This window comes from Aythya marila (genome assembly GCF_965140915.1).
Source record: "Aythya marila genome assembly, chromosome: 14".
NCBI classification, from domain to species: domain Eukaryota; kingdom Metazoa; phylum Chordata; class Aves; order Anseriformes; family Anatidae; genus Aythya; species Aythya marila.
The window spans coordinates 17,104,013-17,123,126 of NC_139055.1; the positions used below are offsets into that span (position 1 = coordinate 17,104,013).

Here is a 19,114-nt window from a genome sequence, read left to right on the forward strand (position 1 = left end):
CTTCCAGCTGAATGAGGCAGCCTTTTTGCTGATGCAGAACACATCCCGCCCGTTCATTTCCAGTACAATGCCCGGAGAATTAGGTGCACGATTCCTGCGAGCAAGAATGGAGATTGCACACATCTCCCTCCCTGCTGCACATCCCGGCATAAATAACGGGAAGTGTGGGGCAGAGGACGCCGGACACATCGCTCCTGCTCTGGGTTATCGGGTGTTGGAGGGCTACAGCTGGAATCGCTGCTAAAACAGGGGAAATATTTCTCTGCTGTAGCTGTTCCTCCTATCTACCATTTACAAGACTGATGACCAGCCTCAATATGCAGCAGTTGAATACAAATCAGCCTACTAGCTTTGTGTTGTGTGAAAACAGGGAAAATAAACGCCTGAATTTTACCTTCTCGGGGAATAACGCAAACAGCAACACGGTCACATGCCTGGCTCCCAGCGTAATGTCAATCAGGGCACAATTCGGCTCTGATGGGCTTTTGTAAATATGTAACTGACCTTTCTAAGCGTGTGACATGGGCTTCAGAGCGGCTCCACTGCCTTCAATACCTGCCTGATCCTCCGAGGTGATGAGCTCCTTCAGCGCTCGGAGAACTCATCAGGATTTAAGGCCAGGCAGACTCACAGAGCCAGGCCCTAAGTCCTCAATTCAGAATCCATGAAACAAGCATGACATTGATCCCGGCCTTTGATGGACACACGGCTCTAGCCGGAGGCAGAGCGAGATTCATTGACTTCAGGGATAGAAATGTGTTTTTTATTTTTTTTTTCCTTCTGACAGAAAGATGGGAAATGTCTTAGGAGAAAATGTTTCATGAGAAAATATTTCATGACAAGACTTCAAACCTGGAAGCAGGATTATAACGTCTGTTTATAGCTTCTTTTAACTGGATTTTTTCCCTTCTATCAGGAAAATTGGACGTAGGGCTCTCTGACTGAAGGGACGGAGGTGCAGGGACCACCAGAGCCCTGCTGGAGGGGCCAGCACCCACCAGCAATGCTTCAGGCTGTTGGTGGTCAGTGGGATACACCTGGGTTCAGTAATCACCAAAGACCTGCACAAAGAGAACGTCCCTGTGTTCACGTCCCGTAACCCCCGTTTCCGAATTGGTCAACAAGAGAGAGAATCTTGCAGTGAATAAACCGGGCCAGATTAGTTCTGGAATTGCAGCCTATAATAATGAGAGGAAACTGCTGGTGGTGGAAAGGCTCAGACGGTTCAAAAGACGCACGGCATCATTTCATTCTTTCGCTGTTGAAATAAAACAAGCTCGCAAGGGAACAGACAGATAAAACTGAGCAGTCCGCGTGGCTAAAACGTGCTACGCTCCAGGCTCTCATCAAAAGCTGCCTTTGTGGCACGTCCATGTGTTTGTACAATCAGGGCACTCTGAGGCTATGCCAGCTACAAATTCTGTCTCTCTTGCAGCTCTGAAGAGGAATAATTTCCGTGGAGCACCCGGCAGTGTCCCCGCCTGGAGCAGCCGTCTCCGAGCCTCTCGGCGCCTCTATAAATAGCAGAGCAGCAGCTCACCTACTCCGAGCTCCCCGCACGCTCACTTCACTTCGCTGCCTTCCTGTTTGGTAAAGCTGTCACCGTGACTCAGATTTCCCCTATCAGATTCTCTGCGCGGGGAGATTCCCAGTATGTTATATGGCATCGCGAAGCTATTAAGCGACTTAGGTTTATATCGCCTAAGCTGCTTAGGTTTATATCAGCAGAAGTGATGTGCTTCTGAAGATCTTGACGTTTGAAGCAATGTAATTACTGTTGGAGGTCTCAGAGCTCCAAACCACTTAAGCTAACGGAGAGGGTCTCCATCGTTTTGATGACAACGCTGAGTGAAATAGTGTCAAAATCCCAGACAAACTGCATACACAAAACCAACGACGATCACAAAGCTATGACCACCAAGCTCCATGCAGGACCGCAACATTTTCCTGATCTACTTGCAAAATTCCCTATGACCTAGGTTGCCATGCAACGCATTTCTCATACCCCTAGCCCCCTGCTAACCAAATATTATTTACACTGTAAAACAAAATGCTCTCTTGCTCTTTGGTTAAGAAACACAGTGATGAAGAAAGATGTGAATTTCACTGCCAGCACCCATTTTAATGGATTGTTAATTTTCAGGCTTTATTAGAGTTGTTGAAGTGGCTGGAACCAGTGCAATCCTACCTCCAAACTCCTGTAATGGCATTGCTCCTGTATTCATCAAAGCGCTGGATTGTTTGTACTAGAAATCTCCAGATAACCTGCTTACGCAGTGACGTTGGAGATAGCTGTCAGGCCCTAATATTTCATTTCCTGCATAAATGTTTCATAGGCTCCACACTCTGAATGTGAAAAGAGTAAAATACTCCTTTGATCGTTCACTTGACGTGTTTTCTGCGTCCTTTAAAAATGAATGGAACCGTGCAGTCAGCAGCAAGACAATTAAGTTGGATAAACTGATACGCAGATATCTAATGACATTTGGCACGCTTTGCGGTGATGTAAAACCGAGGAGTTTCCCTCTTCTCCTGTATACAGCTGACCTCTATTTTAATAGGTTTGGAGGTGAAACATCCCTGAAGATGCTGCCCAAAATCCTCTCTCGAGTTCCCAAGCTGCCCTGGTGCCACAGCTCACTGCCCTGTGTCGTACATGTTGTGGCTGTGCCAACTTGAAGATTTGAACCCACAAATGCCCAGCATTTCCTTAACCCTGTCATGAGCTCTGCCCTGCCCCACTGAATTCAGGGACAACAAGTCTTGCGATTGACATGGATCTGTTTCTCAGAAAAGTCTAGAGAATTCGGTATTTAACACATCCAGATAACATAGGCACAAGACACCACGGCAGGCTAATTACAGGAGTTTGGAGTCCATCCTTCTTTAAGCAGAGGTGCGAGCTTCTTTAGAGCCACAGCTGGGATGAGAGCGTGGCTGCTTGTCATGTTGGTCCTCCGTAACTGCTTTCTGCTTGGTAAGGTTCAGTTTCTAAGAAAGAACAAACCATGCAGCACTTTAACTTCTGGTACTCCAGAACACTTCAGGGATTGTTTTTAGAACTATTGAACTGCATAAAAATAGAGGTGGAGGGGAAATCACCTGCTCTATGAAAACTGTACCGTGTAGCCTGTTTCCGGAGCTGAAAACATCCTGAGGACAGTCTGGGTTCTTTCCTCAGGTGTGCACAGCTCTGTAATTGTATGTATTTTCCAATGAAGTGTACAAATTGCCAAACTTGTCTATTTAGTTACTAAAAAGTTTGACAATTGATTAGGAACAGCGAGCCAACTATCTTGGCGGTTCTTATCACTTTGTTATTTTCTTCTACTTGTGTGCCTGACTGCAGTCCCTGTCATCACCTCCCTTACGCTGGGACCGAAAGCCCCTGGAAGGAGGCCACGGTGCTGGCTCTGCTTGTGCAGGCTCCTGGCCATGACCAGAGGTCTGCGAGGCCGTAATACCTCCAGTACTGGTGTGCTAAGAGCCCAACGCCACGCACTGCAAACATATTTTCACATTGCTTGATAACACCAATACATGCGGATTTTACTTGTGGTGCTGCTTGTGCTGTTATGTATTTTTATCAAGGGAGCCAGTTGCAACAAGCAGAACCCTGAGACGGTTAAAGCCTACTTCGAGTTAATTTAAAATAACGCACTCTCTCTCTAGACTCGTACATCTCTGCAAAGAAAATGGCAAGCAATCCAGAACATTCATAGCGTAACGACATTCAGATGTGTCTAGGCATAAATAGCAACTTCTAAACCAAGAATTTGCCTCTGGAGCCTTTTCAGTAGGCCGTCAAATAGAAAATATTTAAAGGGAGACTATGATAGTATAATTTCCCTTTGTTTCAGGCAAGGATGGAGTGAATGTGTCATACGGCCCTGAAAAGGAACATGAGAAATCTCACAGTGACCCAAAATGAAAGGGCTTCATTATAGGCCGAATCCTCACCCGTTCGAATCAATCAGAAATCTGTTGACTTCAGTAGTCTTGGATTTCCTGACAGTTCCAACCAAAAAACAGATACATAAATAAAATTGAGCAGCATGTTGCACAACGTTAGGCCTCTGTTTTCTCTTCCCAAGTAAATTCTGAGGGATTTTCAGAGGCAGTAGTTGCAGGACGAGGCCCTAGGCGTGTCATGATCACAGGCAGAGACCTCACTCGGAGCATTGCGCCCACCGGGGATGTGGCCAGGCCCACCAGGGACTTGGGACAACTCCTGAAGCAGTCAGTAATTGGGATTACACTGCTAATAAGTTATTGTTTTAATAAATTTACATGAGTGCCATTACGAGCGGGTGGTGCTCAGCCCCCAGCACCCCGGGGCCTGCTGACAGTGCCCAGGGGCAGCACTGCTGACCTCCCCACGAGGTGGGTGCGAGTGAAACAGAGAGCTTTGCCTTTGCCTCTCAGGCTATTTATTGCTCTGAAACCACAAACACAGCCTTATCTACACACAGGGCGAGCAGAAAGCAGATGAATCACAATGCAAATATCAGTAATTTCTCCTTGGTTATTTCTTTCAACGGAAGAGTAAGCACACAAACAAGCCCGGTAACAACAAATTGAGTTCCCCAGTTTACTCCTTATCCCACTCAATAAAGGGTACGCTTTGCTACCACTTAATTCAATGGAAAAATTCCTTTAGGTCTCCATGGGAACAGCATTGAGCCTATAATACTTAACCATAAGTACCAAATTCTATAAGCTTTGGCTGAAACTTTTTAGTGTCCTTTTAAAGATCTCCGCGGATAAAGAACTTCAGGCTCTGGAGTCAATAAAGTCAATGAAGCAGCTTTCACAGGCATCAAAAGTTCACTTTCAAACTTTTCTACCAAATAGTTACTGGAATTTGGGAAAAGCGAGCACAAAGAAAACACTGTAATAACTAACACAATGACCCTTTCAACAAGTAAAGCGAGCAGTCTTTTAAATGAAATTGGACTTAAAGTACATTTGGACCAGACAGTGAAAGGAAATCTCTCACCAGCACATCACAAGGCCAATAATGTGTAAACAGATAATAGCAAGAGCTGTGTGGTTCATAATTAATTCAAAGGAGATGGCATTTCTGTCTTCTTCCCGGTTTTGGTCAGTCATCGAAGACAATCTGCCTCAGTCTGTGCGAAGTACCACAGTTCAGACCCAAATTCCTTCGACTCCCATCACAATAGCAATAACACGAAGTATTAAACATGGCAACATTTACATTTACTGGACATGATATTTGTGTGGCAGGGTCCTGGATGACGGCCCAACTCACACTGTTCCCTTCTCACCCAGCGAAGGCTGAGTAAAGCGAACCATATGTAATAAATAACGGGTGGTGACAACAGCAAACGCTGTTATTAATAACCCGATGCTGAGACTGAACTCGAGTTCAACTCGGGACCTGTTCGGAGATTTGTAAGCAAGGGCTTATCTAGGATAAAAACCAACGTGGGTCGCAGAAGCTTGTGGTGACCTTGCTCTGGCCAAGTCGGGAACACTTCGGGTTCCCCTCCGTGCCCCATCCCCAGGGGAGCGGACGTGCCCCAGCTGGGGCTGCAGCACCCCCCGGCTCCGGGGTTCAGCCCTCGGTATGTGCACCAGATTGGGGGCTGCCAAAATGCACCACGGCAGGTAATGACCCAAATTTAACAAAGAAGGACAGGAACACAAGGGCTTTTCAGTGGCGTGGGCTGAGGACTGATGGCTCCGTGCTGCAGGTGGAGGCTCGGCGGCGAAGCCCATCCACCTCCAACATGCCCAGCCTCTGCAGCGAGGCCTCCAATAAATCCGTCAGCACCATGATGCCATAATGCTGCCTTTATGCTGCAGCTTGACCCAGCCCCGGCACATGCATCAGGGTAAAAATAATTTACTTTATGACATCACCGAGCTCCTGATTAAAACTTTCTCATGCTGGGACTTTAAAATGCGCTTTCTTTTACTAACGTTTTCACCCGCTCAGAAAATCCCACGCTACGTGCTTTGACCACACCATAAAGAAAAAGGCTTCATTTTGGATGCTGAACAACGGATGCTGTTTAGGAGCAGGGTCTTTACTTTCTGGCAGGATACAGCTTTTGCACAGACCAGCTCAGGAATTTGATCCTGACACAAGTGTTAAGAACAGATTCGCACATCCATGGAGGCCGGAATACTATCAGTAGTGGGACAGCACCAAACACAGAAGATGCCCTGTTTTAAAATCTCCATTTCCACTGCAGAAACACAGGAGAATGACAAGAAACCTTTAGGGAATATTGCAATTTCCACAGCCTTGTGATGCTAATTACAGTCATTATCAGAGTCTAAAAAGTTCTGAGCATTTTTTGTTCTCTGCTCATGGCAGCTGTGATGAGACAAACTCAAGGTGCAATAACAATGTTACACACACACAAAAAAAATCCTAAGATCCACTTAATTTCAATATTACTACTTTTTTTTTTTTTTTTTTTTTTTTTTTTTAAGAGTCTAAAACAATCAACTCAAAAAGCTTTCTTCTATGTACATACACACACGCATAATCCAAGGTACATTATTTTCTAAAACAACAACTTCTGTCCTTTGAATTCAGAGCAATCTGAGGAGCAGAGAAACATATGGTTTTATATTCTTTTTTGTTTGTTTTTAGCTTTAGCTCTTTTTTCCTTTGCTTCTTACACCATGTCTTTTAATATCAAGGCAACGGATTTTTGTATATTTCTCTGTTTTAATGCAGGAGATTGGGAAAAATAATAAAAAAAAGAGCATCTAGAGATTAACTGTGAAGGCTCATGTTTGACAAAACCATCCACACACATGTAACAACACGCAATTCTTCTTTGGCGTCCCAGGTTTGGCTGTTTTTATCCCCAAAGCTTTTAATAAACCAAAAAGAAGGCATCCTGGATCTCTCAGCGCTGTGGCCGCATGCCTTCTGTACGGCCCAAGGGCTGGATCCCAGCGAGGGTTCAGAGCAGTGAGTAGCACAACGCTCGGGTTCACACCTCCTGACCACGTCAGGTGCCCTGAAACAGAACCCTACATGATTGATAGCAGCGTGCTCAGCTGCTTGCAGCAGGGCAGCAGGCTACACGCTCAGAGAGGAATGCCTGGAGCCTCGAGCTTCATGGTCTTCATGGATCCAAGTCAGGGCGTTCAGAACACGAGGGGAAGCGGCACCATCCTCGTTTTTGTGCGTTTCTTCAGCAGTCAAGAGCCTGAGTTTATTCCTCGCCTGAGGAATTCTGAACCCACGTTCCTACCTCCCAGGGGAATACTTTAATGCTCCAGGGGAACAAAAGTAGTTTGTACTCTGTTGAAGCTCTTCTGGTAGAAAGATTAATGAAAACAGGAAAAGAAGGCCAGATAATGGTTTTATCCAGAAACTTAAAAAATAAAGCAGAGGGCTGGAGCAGAGACCTGAACTGGGGCACCATACAAACAAATGCCTGAGCTGTGCTAATCTTCAGTCTCGTGGTCACTCGTTTCCCATTTGCAGTCCAATGAGCCTTTCATTCTTTTTTGCACTGTGGAGCACCATCAAAAGGAGAGGTGGAGAATGCCTCCTTGCCAAGTCACACATTATAGCAGATTGTCTGCTGATTACATCTTTCCTCTTCCAAAAAAACAGCTCTAAACAAATAAGGCACAGTATTTGCCTGGGACAGTTTCCACAAACAGTAAAACCCTCAAATAAGAGCCCTAGGTAGGGAAGTCTGGCCAGATGATAAGGCTCTTCCTCTCCTCTACATTTGGGTACACATCAACAGAGCTCTCACAGAACCTTGACATGCAAAACACAAAGTGTTTTACTATCTGTCTGTCTGTATTCTCCTACCTGTTTACTTTGAGTATCTAAATGCCGGTGTAAGGACCGGGCGCTCTTCCGTTCTTCCTGTAATTTTTTACTAGGGAGCTCCTAATCTCCAAGTATTTAGAGGTTTGTTTGTTTGACACACCAAATTAATTGGCTATTAATACAAAACCTCCCACGAAGAAGCCTCAGACACACCACCTCAAGCTGTGATCCCTTCACGTCTCACAGCCCAGGGCCTCGACACTGCCATTACCCGCAGCCCGAGGAATCCCGACGGGGCCGTGCACACGAGCACGTTAATCACACTCACAGAGATCAGAGTTTTGGGACTGGGTTTGGGTGAGAAACCTTTTGGGGAACCAAGACCTGGAGGAAGCGGCGTCAGGGTGTTAGTAGGTGATGCTCGGCTGTGCCACCACGCAGGAGGCAGCGCTGCTCGGAGCCCGGCTATGGCAAAGCCCCCACCTGAGCTGCCCCCAAGCACACAGGGCAGCTAAACCATGGAAATATGGGCTGGCCTGGGTGCAGAAGAGACCTAAAAATCACCCGTTTTCACCCCCCTGCTCTAAGCAAGGTTGCCAACTGCTAGGGCAGGCTGCCCACAGCCAAATCCCAATGCCTCTGCCTGTACACCTGCAAAATTGGTGAGGGACGGGTGTGTGTGTGTGTGTATGTGTGTGTCACAGTGTGTCACAGCAGCACCAGGGTGTGTAATTAAATAAGATTTCAGAGGGGTTTGGGGTCTGTATTTGGGAACCCACAGGGCAAACGTGTTTGTGCACTGCTTGCTGTCAGAGCTAAAGCCCTATGAGGCGCCGTGCCCCCACAGCCACGGCCATGAGCACATGTCCGAATTAACCCCGCCGTCCTAACGCTGCGGTGCCATAATTACACCGCCTAATTAACCCCTAAATCACACGGGGGGGGGGCGGCCCCGCCCCGCTCCGCCAGGGCAGAGGAGGCCGCCCGGGGAGCGCTTCCGGGGCCTGCACCGCCCCCTTCCTGCCGCCAGCGGCCTGGGGCCGCGGGGCTCCAATTCCCGTGTTTTTAATTGGGATTTCTCTTAATTTGAGCGCCGTGAGGGGCTCGGTTAATGCCCCACAGCCTCCACGGGGGGCTCTGCGGTCTCTCAGTCCCTGCCGCCCCCCCTCCGAGAAGGCGCCTCAGCCCCCAAAGTGTGTGTGTGGCTGCACAGCTCGGGGCAGCCCAGTTTGTGGCACTGGTCCCTGATCAAAGCTCCTCCTGCCCCGGTTCTGTCTCAGAAACCCCCCCAAAAACCCAACGTCCTGAGCTTCATCGGTCTGTGAGCAGGCTGAGCTGCACAGGAGCAACCAAATTGATGTGAATCAGCTTGAATGCAAATCTCTTCTCATGCGCATCAAAGGAACAAAAATAAGGACTGAAATGGGAGGTTAAAGTGAGAAAAATACTCAGAATTTAGACTAATTCTTAGAAACAGTAACCTTTTTGGTATTAGATTTCTAAACATCTTTGCCTTGAGGCTGGTTTATGTTACTTACCACTGTTCCATAGCACTGCTACAAAAAGGCAAACTGGGTCCTCTGGGGGCTCTGTTACCAATTAGAGCTTCAAGATCTTTTAAACGTAAATTCCCTGACTTAAAAGTGACTTTTCAAGATTTTAGTGTAGTATTAGTGCTAATACTTTGAAGCCTCTACAACTAACTGCAATTTTCTAAAACTTCTGAGATTCTAAGGAGCGATGCTTTTGCTCCACAAGCTCCCAACACAGAACAGTTTAAAAAGCATTCCAAGTGCGGTGTTTATAATGAATAGTGCTGCTCCTATAAATCATACAACTTCAGGAGCAGGTGAGGTACAAATTGATATTCCTGTTCCATTGCATTTACACAAAATAGCTTTCACTAATCATAAATATTTTTTTCCTCCAGCTGAAATAAACTTTCATTGCTTTGCATTGAGCTTTTTTTTTTTTTTTTTTTTTTTTTTGGTATGGGATTTGAGAGTTTTAATACATAGGTAATGCTGGCTGGAATTATGATGAAGGGATTACAATTTCATTGCTGGAAGGATAAAAAGGCCTAATTTGGTACTATAAACACCTGCTGTGGTTTACAGAATAAAGGAAGAAATCAGCATATCAACATTTACAGAGACAAAACCAAACTTCTTTAAAGTTGGCAACTTCAGGATATTTGGCACCTCTGTGAAGCAGATATGATGCCAGGTTCCAAAGACTAATTCCAGTAAATCTACAGTCATGTTCTCTGCTGTTGGTGATTCATTTTTCCCCTTTTCATTGGAAACTAATGGGACACCTGTTTAATTAGTAGAAGATACTCAAGACTATATTACAGTGACTATATGAATATAGGACATATTTAGATGAGAATACTTTACAGCTTGGTAAAATAGAATCTCCCTGAAAAATAAAAGGTGCTGCATTATTATTGAAGCCTGTGATGGGGCTGTTGCAGCTCTGCTGCTGGTTTTGGGTTACATCTGTTTGTCCCCTCTAAGGTGGCAGCTACCAAGACTCTTCCTCATACAACTGAGGACACACAGAACCACGTCAAACAGTCTTAGGAGTGGAGATATCCACAGCGAAGACAACGATAGCATGGATTAACTTCTGTTTGTAAGGTGCATGGCATAATCAGCACGTAGCAAAAGGGAAAACAGACTGAAAATGAGCCCTTGGACAGAGATACAGAAGGAGAGAAGGATGTCTTGCACTGAGGTTATGTATTTAACAGTTTTACATGAAATATTTATATATAAAAACTTTGTTAAGTGCTTTTCTCCAATTTAAAAATCTAAAGAATTCAAAAATAAGGCATTCAATATTTGAAAAAGTACAGATTTACAAAATGTGTATATTCTGTCATGAAAACTCCACACCAACATTATACACTTGGAAAAAAAATACAAACAGGATATATTACAAATTTATGTAGCAATAACTTAGTTCATACCATGCAATAAAAAGTACGTTAATCAAGATACACAAGCTTTTACGTTTCCTAAACTGGAGGGCTTAATTCTGTTTGCAGATGAGTTTTTATGCAAATTCTTAGAGCTGTGGCACTTGAAATTTCTGGTAGCCTTTCTATTGAGAGTTAAATTGTACATAATGATTATGAGGATGGAGAGGAACGAAGCAGCTGTTACGAGTCATTCCAACTTTGTTCGACAATAGCTGAAACTCTTTTCTCGTATTCACGTTTGTTCTCCTGATAAAGTTGTGCTGCCTGGCTGTTCGCCGGACTGTTTGGGTTAGGTTCATCAAGCAGAGACTGTAAGAAGGAGAGAACAAAAAGTGAGACAAACCAGCACATTTTAGAACAAGGAAAAAAAAAACAAACAACTTATAACCTGCAAATCCAAGGTTTAGCAGTATGATGCCAACTGATTATTTGGCCATTACACCACTAACATCATTCAGGACTAAAGAGGGGCTTGAGATACCTCCTCAACTTCACAGTAGAAAAATAAAACCAATCACCCAGGAGAAAAGAAAACATTTTTGCCGTGCTACACCCTTTTTACTTATTCCAAATTAAGTAGATTTCAGCAATACTGTCACCTTGAGGAACTCACAAGCCAAGGCTTTGTGAAAAGGTTGCAATATTTCAAACATTATACAAATATTACAACTGCTTGCTTATCTTGGCTGAAAACAGTTAAAAATTAATCCAAACCAATAACTGTTTTCCTGTAAAAATAACCACTGGCAGTTTTGTAGGTCAAGATCAGTAAATTACCTAGGTCAGCACCTTTGTCTTTATTTGACCTAAAAAGCTACTGCTTAGTCTGCAGGTATTTGAAGTTCCGTGATACAGACACCCACTAGCCACACCACTGAGCTGTGTATTCTGGAATAGAGACTAAGACTTACACATGCTTAGTGGCATAATACAACATAATTGTTAAAGAGACGCAAACTTACCTGAATTGAAGTTAAAATAGATGAAACATCGTATGTTGGACTCCATCGATTCTGAAGAATATCTAAACATATGCTACCATCCGCATAAACTGTGAATACAACACAGATACCACTTAGAAATGATCAAATTTATTTTACATTTATTTCATTAAATACCATTCAAGGAATTAATTACTGTATCACTTCAGCCTGTGTTTAAATTAATGCGTTAGGACAGAGCATAGCAGTTATGCCTGACACTCCCATCTGGCTTGACACCCTGTATTTTGAAGGAGATAGATTGCTGGAAGTAACAAAACACTTCAGAGGAAAAGGAGGAAGGGCCAAAGATTACAGCACTGACACACGAATTGGTAGACCCAGACCCAGCTTCTTGCTCCTCCTGTATGACCAGCCCAGATTCAAACTGCTGTAATGCCTCCCAGCGAGCAGAGACATTTGCTGCAGGCACGGGATGCACTGCATCAGCCGAGGCTCTCGCAGTCACCATGCACTGAATGGGCAGCTCTGCGCTCTGTTTTCACACACTCTGCACTCAGCAGGAGAGATGCTAAGGCAGACAATAGAAAATACTGAAAATCGTGCCCCAAGTTCTACTTCTGCCTGCATAGCTATCAGGAGTCTGAGCACAGAAGCTTGTAAGAAGCTGCGATTTGTCATGCCAACTTGCACACCCTGTTGGATGCATCCAACAACTGGATGAAACCTGTGAAGAGCTGCAGGAGGAACCACAGCACTCTCTCTCAGGCTGCCCTCACGACTGAGGCAGGGTCAGCCCCTTCCCCTCTGCTCTCCCCTGCCCCCTGTGCTGGCACTGCTTGGCACAGGGAAGCCCAGGAAGGCACTGGCTTGGCTGAAACCTCACCTGACAGAAATGGGTAACGTTGGGCTTGGTCAGTTCCCTGCTTCAACTCAAGATGTGTCTGCACAGACAGGAGTGCTGTAAAGTGGAAGGGGGCAGGGATCTGCAGCAGGACTCCCCCTTTGTGCCAGCCTCAGCACAGCTCCTGCTGACAGTGCTTGCAAATGTTGGTATGTATTCATTGGAAAAAAATGGATGGCTGCTTCCTAACAGCACCATAATTCTCAATTTTTTCCATCAAGCAGCTACTGCCTTAGACATCTACTTAGGAGGTGGTGGTGGATTGAGAGAGAGAGCTGCTGAGCATCCTGGAGCTTTGCAGAATACATGACTGCACCGTAATATTTAATGGGTGTTAGGGCTAAATAAAAATGATTTACTCACCATTTGGATGGAACATTTTTGATAAAAACCTAACAGTCGGAGGTTTATTTGGATATTCTTCTGAAAATTCTATTACTAGTTTAAAAGTACCTGTCCAAACAAACATAAACACAATCAGGTGATTAAAAACCCAAAAACCCTCCAGGAACATACTATGCAAGTTAATTCACATGCTCCACAATCAGTATTTTTTCCCACCATTATACAAACAAACCACATTGAGTCTGGTTTCTTTTCAGATGTTTCAAGAGATAATGGAACTGTGGAAATCCTACTTGGTAATGGCAGTAACAGCAGCAGCAGCTAGGTCCAACAATTATCCCCCTGCTCTCCTCCCTGTTCCTGTGACCGAATATGCCTGCTCTATGGACTATGGTGACTTTAAGGTGTTTCATTAAGAAGGCACCGTGGTGCCAGCAAAGAAACCCTGGAATTTCATAATCAGCAATCCCAGCCTTTGGAGCTCATGGCTGATTCACTGAAAACCTTTATTATGGATCAGTGAATAACTCACTGTAACTCCTCCAACCCAACACAGAGAAAACCCCATCTGCTGCTGATTACTGCAGTAATACTACAATTATTAAACTCATTACCCCTCATATGCTTACAGGAGGCTCATTACACAGCAACTTCCCTGTTTACATACGGAGCGGGTATCCCCCCTCCCCTCCCCAAGTTCTATATTCAGAGCAATTCAAGATTTTTCACCTGCTCTTAGTTAGAAGAGCAGAGATGAATCAAGCACGCTACAAAGACAGAACCAGAAAAGCGTCCTGCTCAGCTCTCTTGCCGAGCTTATCTGCAGAGACGTGAAAACATCTGGCAGCACTGGGCCAACTTCCCTCACTAAAAGTTTGAGCGTTCTGTGTCTGAACAAGCCTCGATGTGAGCAGTGCTTCACAGCTCTGACTGGACACCACTTACAGCAAAATACGGTATTTTCAGGGCCAACAAGACCTTACTCCTTCACTCTTTTCCCTTGCTTAGCTTGTTCCAACGTCTCTAACATCTATTATTCCTCAAAGCAGAGCAGCGTTAACACTGGCAATATTTACAAGAATGATGGAAGGAACAGAAGTTAGCTGCTTACCATCTTCAAAAGGTGTCCCTTCTGGCCTGAAAGGTTTAAAAATAAACTGGTTAATAACGATCATTACTTCTAAACATGCACAATAAATACATATTTTCTTCCTCATCCTCTTCAAGATAGAAGTGGATGCAATCATGTAAATATTTAGAGAAACATCCGGAGGCAATTTCTGGGAACTCTGTCTTAATTAGCACTTTCCCACATCAATCTGCAAGTCCAGATACCCACTGCCTCATCACCCCCAACAACACATGTGCCACGCGTAAGGCTAGAGCTGAACTAATGAGCAAACTGCTGGCAAGCTGACTTCATTTTTACGAAAGAATGTAAGATACACCCTACAGGAGGGGACCTCTAAGAGATAAATATAATAGAACCTGTACCTCATTCTCCTGGGAATCAGTCCAATCACTGCTAATACATCTGGATTTAATAGCCAAGAACATGTGGTGCTCTTATGTACTTTTAAAGAGCAAGCCTGCTTTTTCATAACCCAATTTCTCTACAATCTATTCATTAAAACACAGGCAAACATTATTCAACAAAAGGAAAGAATTAAAATTGTTCACCGCCTTTCTTAGGCATTCTTTATAACCCCCTTAAAACAATTTTTCACTGGGACAGCACACTTGGTTGGTTTTTTATTTATTTATTTTTAGAGTTTCCTGAGTGCACATCCACAAAACAAAGAAAGCATCATAAAACAAACAAAAACCAACCCAAGAAACAGGTTTTATTAGCCTTTTGATGTAGGACTTGGTAGCGACCAAAAGCTCTTACCCAAATATAACTGCATTCCACTGCATTATATTATTCTCAGACGGTGCACCACTGACACCCACAGGAGGGTCTTCTTGCAACCTAAGGATTACAAAGATAGAACAAGGCTTATGTAAGTGAAATACCTCCACCTGCAAGCATAATTTGATCATAACAGCCACTTTTTAGAAATTTTCTCTCGTCCCAAATTAGCGAGTACCCAAAGTGTTACGTGCAGAGGAGCAACGATCCAAATACAGAACCACGAGGTGATGCACACCAGGAGTGTCTCGGGCTTTACACCAACACACTGCACCTGCCCAGCAGGATAAATTCAGTGCTCAGGGAGAAGAGCATCAACTGTAAGAGTAATTTAAAGCCCCACAGCTGGGACTGATGGTACTACCCAGTAAGTTATGAAAGAGCGACTGCTGCTGGCTGCCACAACGCAGAAGAGCACAAGTTCCAGCCAGAAGCAGGGGCTGAACACCACGCAGTGATATTTGCAGGGCACGCTTGCAGGAACCAAGGGCAGAGCACCGACAGCTCAACTTCTTCTGCATCCCCAGATCTGTGCACGATGCGGCTGCATGTGGCGTGAGCCTGTTTTGGCTGGCAAGCTGCCCGCTTCGAAAGGGAAGAGGGAGCGAGGGGAAAACCTGGACGCTGTTCCCTGCCACCAGCTCAACAAAGGTAAACACCTGTCCCTAAGTCACTACTGGAAGCATTTAAATGCTGTTTAGTTCCTTAACCCTTGGCCTAGGAAAAGCACGCTGAAAGCTGACAGCTCCCAGAACCAGACGCCCTCCTTCTGCCCATCCTCTTGGGTAACGCTGAGCGCGCAGCCGGGATCGCTGAGCTGTGTTTACATCCCTGCTGCGAGCACAGGCCGTTCAGCTCCATACCCGCAGCACAAACCACCTACTATTTTGGGCAGGAGCAGGAGCAGGAGCGGGACCTCTCCCGTGCCAGCCCGCGTGCCAGTGATGCCGCCGGAGCACTCAGCCCGACCAGCGGGGCCGAAGGATGGCTCCGGGTTTGGGATCGATTCTAAAAGCTCGTCGGCACCCTGCTGCCAAAAGGGCTGGCTCCCGAGGGGTTGTGGCAAAGACTGGAGGCTGAATTGATCCAAACAGGGCCTGGAAGCTTTTAAGAGTTAGGGGAAATGTATTTGCAGCCCCTTTTCCAGCAGCAAATAAATATTATTTTAAAAATAACCTTTCTCTCCGATGGTTTAGTGAAATTGGATGATCCAGGATCTGCTGGACTGCTCTCCCTCCACGACTCCTGACAATTGCAGCATGCAGGAGGAGTTTATATTTAACAAAGTGAATCACAGTTCACGGCGCACAGTCTGTTTTTTAGTATGAGGTAAGAGTACCATAAGGCTAAATAAAAATATAACTTAGGGGTAGGAAGGAGAGAAGCAAAGCGCTGATATGAGAAAGCTGAGTACATTTTGGGGTATTAAAGTGATCAAATATTCAATAAACAAACGTGCACGTGTTCCATGTTTCACTGTGCTCACTTGGTTAAACTCCTCCATGGCTTCAGTCTCTTCCACCTTAATTTCAAAATTATCAAGCCAGTCCTTCTGAGACCACAAAATCATAAAAAAGTCTGATTGCTGTCCTGAAACACCACCTAGTCCTTCTCCCTGAAGGAACCACTGATTTTTGGTCACCTGTGCAGCCTAATAACATTAAAAAACATCGAGTATCCTGTTGTGATTCGAATGGGAATCGAGGACCACCAAACAACGAACACTAACACCCGAATAAAGGCCAAGAAGCAGGGCCTGAACCAAAGAAATCCCAACTTTTCAGATCGACTGGGGCTTTTGGCCCTGCAGCTCTGCCAGCCACGCAGCTCAGCTCCACACAATACACGTCAACTGTTTACCCATGTATTTTCAGGCCCTGGTGTAACACAGCTCCGCTAAAAAAAGCCACGCTATCGCAGCTGACTCACCTCCAGCAGCCCAGGAGCCGCTCCGGCCCGCAGGAATCACACCGCACACCCTGAAGTTTACCCCCAAAAAAAACCCCAGCCCAAACCACACGGCGACTTTCCATGCGTTAGGGCCGTATTTACATGGCAGACGGGAAGTGAAGTTGCCCCGCTGGGGCAGCCATGGCCATTTAAAAGCCTCCAGCTAATTACCACTGCTAATGAGCACGGCGCTGGGTCCCTGCTGGTGCTGAGGGGGGAAACTGGGCTGGGCTGGGGGGCACCGGGCCCTGCACCTCCCGGCTCTGGGGTGGTCTCAGCGCATAGGAATGGGGGGTCCAGGGCTGAGGGGGGGACCCCAGAACTAAGGGGGGGGCAGGACTTGAGGGGGGGACCCCAGAAACTGAGGGGGGGGTAAAAGGACCCAGAACTTGAAGGGGGGGATCCCAGAACTTGAGGGGAGCCCAGAACCTGAGGGGGGGGTCAGAAATTGGGGAGGGGGCTTAACTTGAGGGGGGGGACCCCAGAACCTGAGGGGGGGCAGAACTTGAAGGGGGGGACCCAGAACTTGAGGGGGGGACCCCAGAACTTGAAGGGGGGGACCCAGAACCTGAGGGGGGGACCCTAGAACTTGAAGAAGGGGGGGGCAGATATTCCATGGGGTGGCCCAGAACTGAAGGGGGGGGGGCAGAACCTGAGGGGGGGGACACCCCCCAACCTGAGGGGACCCCAGAACCCGGGGCGCCCCAATCCCCTCAGAACCCCCTCAGAATCCCCTCAGCCCCAGCCACCGGGCGCCCCCCCAACCCCAAGGGGGGGGTGGACAGCGGCTGAGAGGGAAGCAGGCGACACCCCGTGCCCCCCCCCAAGCCCCGTGTCCCCCCCTCTTGTCCTCACCTCTTGAAGTCTCGCATCAGCCGGCGCCGGGCCGGGGTGGACATGGTGGCGGCGGAACACGCTCCCCCCGGGCCGCAGCACCGCCTCCCGCCGCCGCCCGCACAAACAACCCGCAATGGCGTCTCCCTCCGCGGGGGGCGGGCCCCTGCCGCCGGGCCGTGACGTCACGCTGGAGGCGGGGAGGGGGGGGTGGGGGGAGCGCTCGGCCCGGTCCATTCCGCCCGCTGGGGGGGGGGAGAGCCCCGCGGCTCGGCCCACTGCGCTGCTGCGGGGGGGGGGGGGCTGCCCGGCCTCACCTCAGGTTTTGGGGTTTTTTGCCTCATTTTTTCTCAGCGCCCTCGCTGCAGGTGGAGGCTTCGAGGTCCTGACCCAGTTCGCAGCCAGCCCCTGAAGCAGGGTTTTTGGCTGCGTGTGTTGCAGTGCACTGAGCTCCTGTTTTTGGGAGGTCACAAAAAGAACACCACAAGAGCCCTAACGAAGCGCCCCAAATGTCCTGCTGCCGTGTGCTCACGGAGCAATGACTGGGGATTTTATCCAGCCCAAAAGGCCAAAATCAGCTTTTTACCACAGCTCGTGCCACAGCCCCGCTTCAGCAGGCGGTGGCCTTTGGGATGGGGCTGCCACGGGCGCTCGTACCCACCCCGCAGCTCAGGAACCTGCCCTTCAGGGGTATCAACCCCACACCGTGCTCCCACCTCAGTGAAAACACCCTTGAGGAGAGGCACACGCATGAGAACTGACACTGCAAGGCAGCAAGCTTTCTCAGGAGGCTTAGGAGCAAGGAGCCATCCTTCCCTAGCCACCACCACAGCTCTCCTGATGAACATTTCCCCTCCACACAGCCCTTGTCCCGAGTTTCCTCCTTTTCCCCGCACTCCTGCTTTAATTTTACGTGCCGCCGCCGCTCCTCCAGCTTTCTGCAGTTTATATTTAGCTCCAGCTAATTCCCAAGGGAGAAAGTAGACTGTAAAAACCAAGCGCAAGCTTGGACTTGTATAAATAATTAACGCCAGTCCAGCATCGTTCGTTACTCCGCTGTTAACACGCTGCCCAGGCCTGGCAGCAAATACATCCCCTACCCAAAGGGGTGCTCGAGTCACCCCAAAAGCTCCCCACCTCTCCTGGGGGCAGCCACCAGCTGCGTGGAAAAGCCCCTCACAGGCACCAAGCAGAAGGGTTAATTCTGAAATCCTGCAGTTTCCACTGGTCTGGGGAACCTTTTCAGCAGAATCACAGCAGCAACACTATTTCTTCTCCTTTGATACCGCTGGGGAAGAGCAAAAGAAACAAGAGGTCACAGCAGCTTCCTTAAAGCTTCCTCTCTGCTGCTTCCTTGAATGCAGGCATCAGCCAAGCCCTTACCGAGCCCAGCATCTTTATTTATTTTCAATTATGATTTTTGGAAGAAGCCTGCTGCAGGCCAGCTCCAGGCCCTTCCACA

The 19,114-nt window shown here is 47.1% G+C and overlaps 1 protein-coding gene across 1 annotated transcript; it reads right to left on the bottom strand.

Annotated features, from left to right (window-relative positions):
• Nucleotides 1-10,505: 10,505 nt before the first annotated feature.
• On the bottom strand, nt 10,506-17,816 carry UBE2B (ubiquitin conjugating enzyme E2 B). The gene is made up of 6 exons (XM_082771482.1): nt 17,674-17,816; nt 14,848-14,928; nt 14,068-14,093; nt 12,975-13,064; nt 11,729-11,817; nt 10,506-11,075 (listed from the first exon to the last, which is right to left on the bottom strand). Exons 1-6 carry the CDS (start codon nt 17,715-17,717, stop codon nt 10,947-10,949), a joined length of 459 nt encoding a protein of 152 aa, XP_082627608.1. The 5' UTR covers nt 17,718-17,816; the 3' UTR covers nt 10,506-10,946.
• Nucleotides 17,817-19,114: the final 1,298 nt, after the last annotated feature.

Bases quoted from the DNA above. Each gene is read 5' to 3' on its own strand.
- UBE2B (XM_082771482.1), bottom strand. From the start codon at position 17,717: ATGTCCACCCCGGCCCGGCGCCGGCTGATGCGAGACTTCAAGAG. The intron at 14,929-17,673 runs GTGAGGACAAGA...TGTAATCCTTAG, and splicing joins CTGATGCGAGACTTCAAGAG to GTTGCAAGAAGACCCTCCTG. The intron at 13,065-14,067 runs GTAAGCAGCTAA...TTGTTTGGACAG, and splicing joins AGGGACACCTTTTGAAGATG to GTACTTTTAAACTAGTAATA.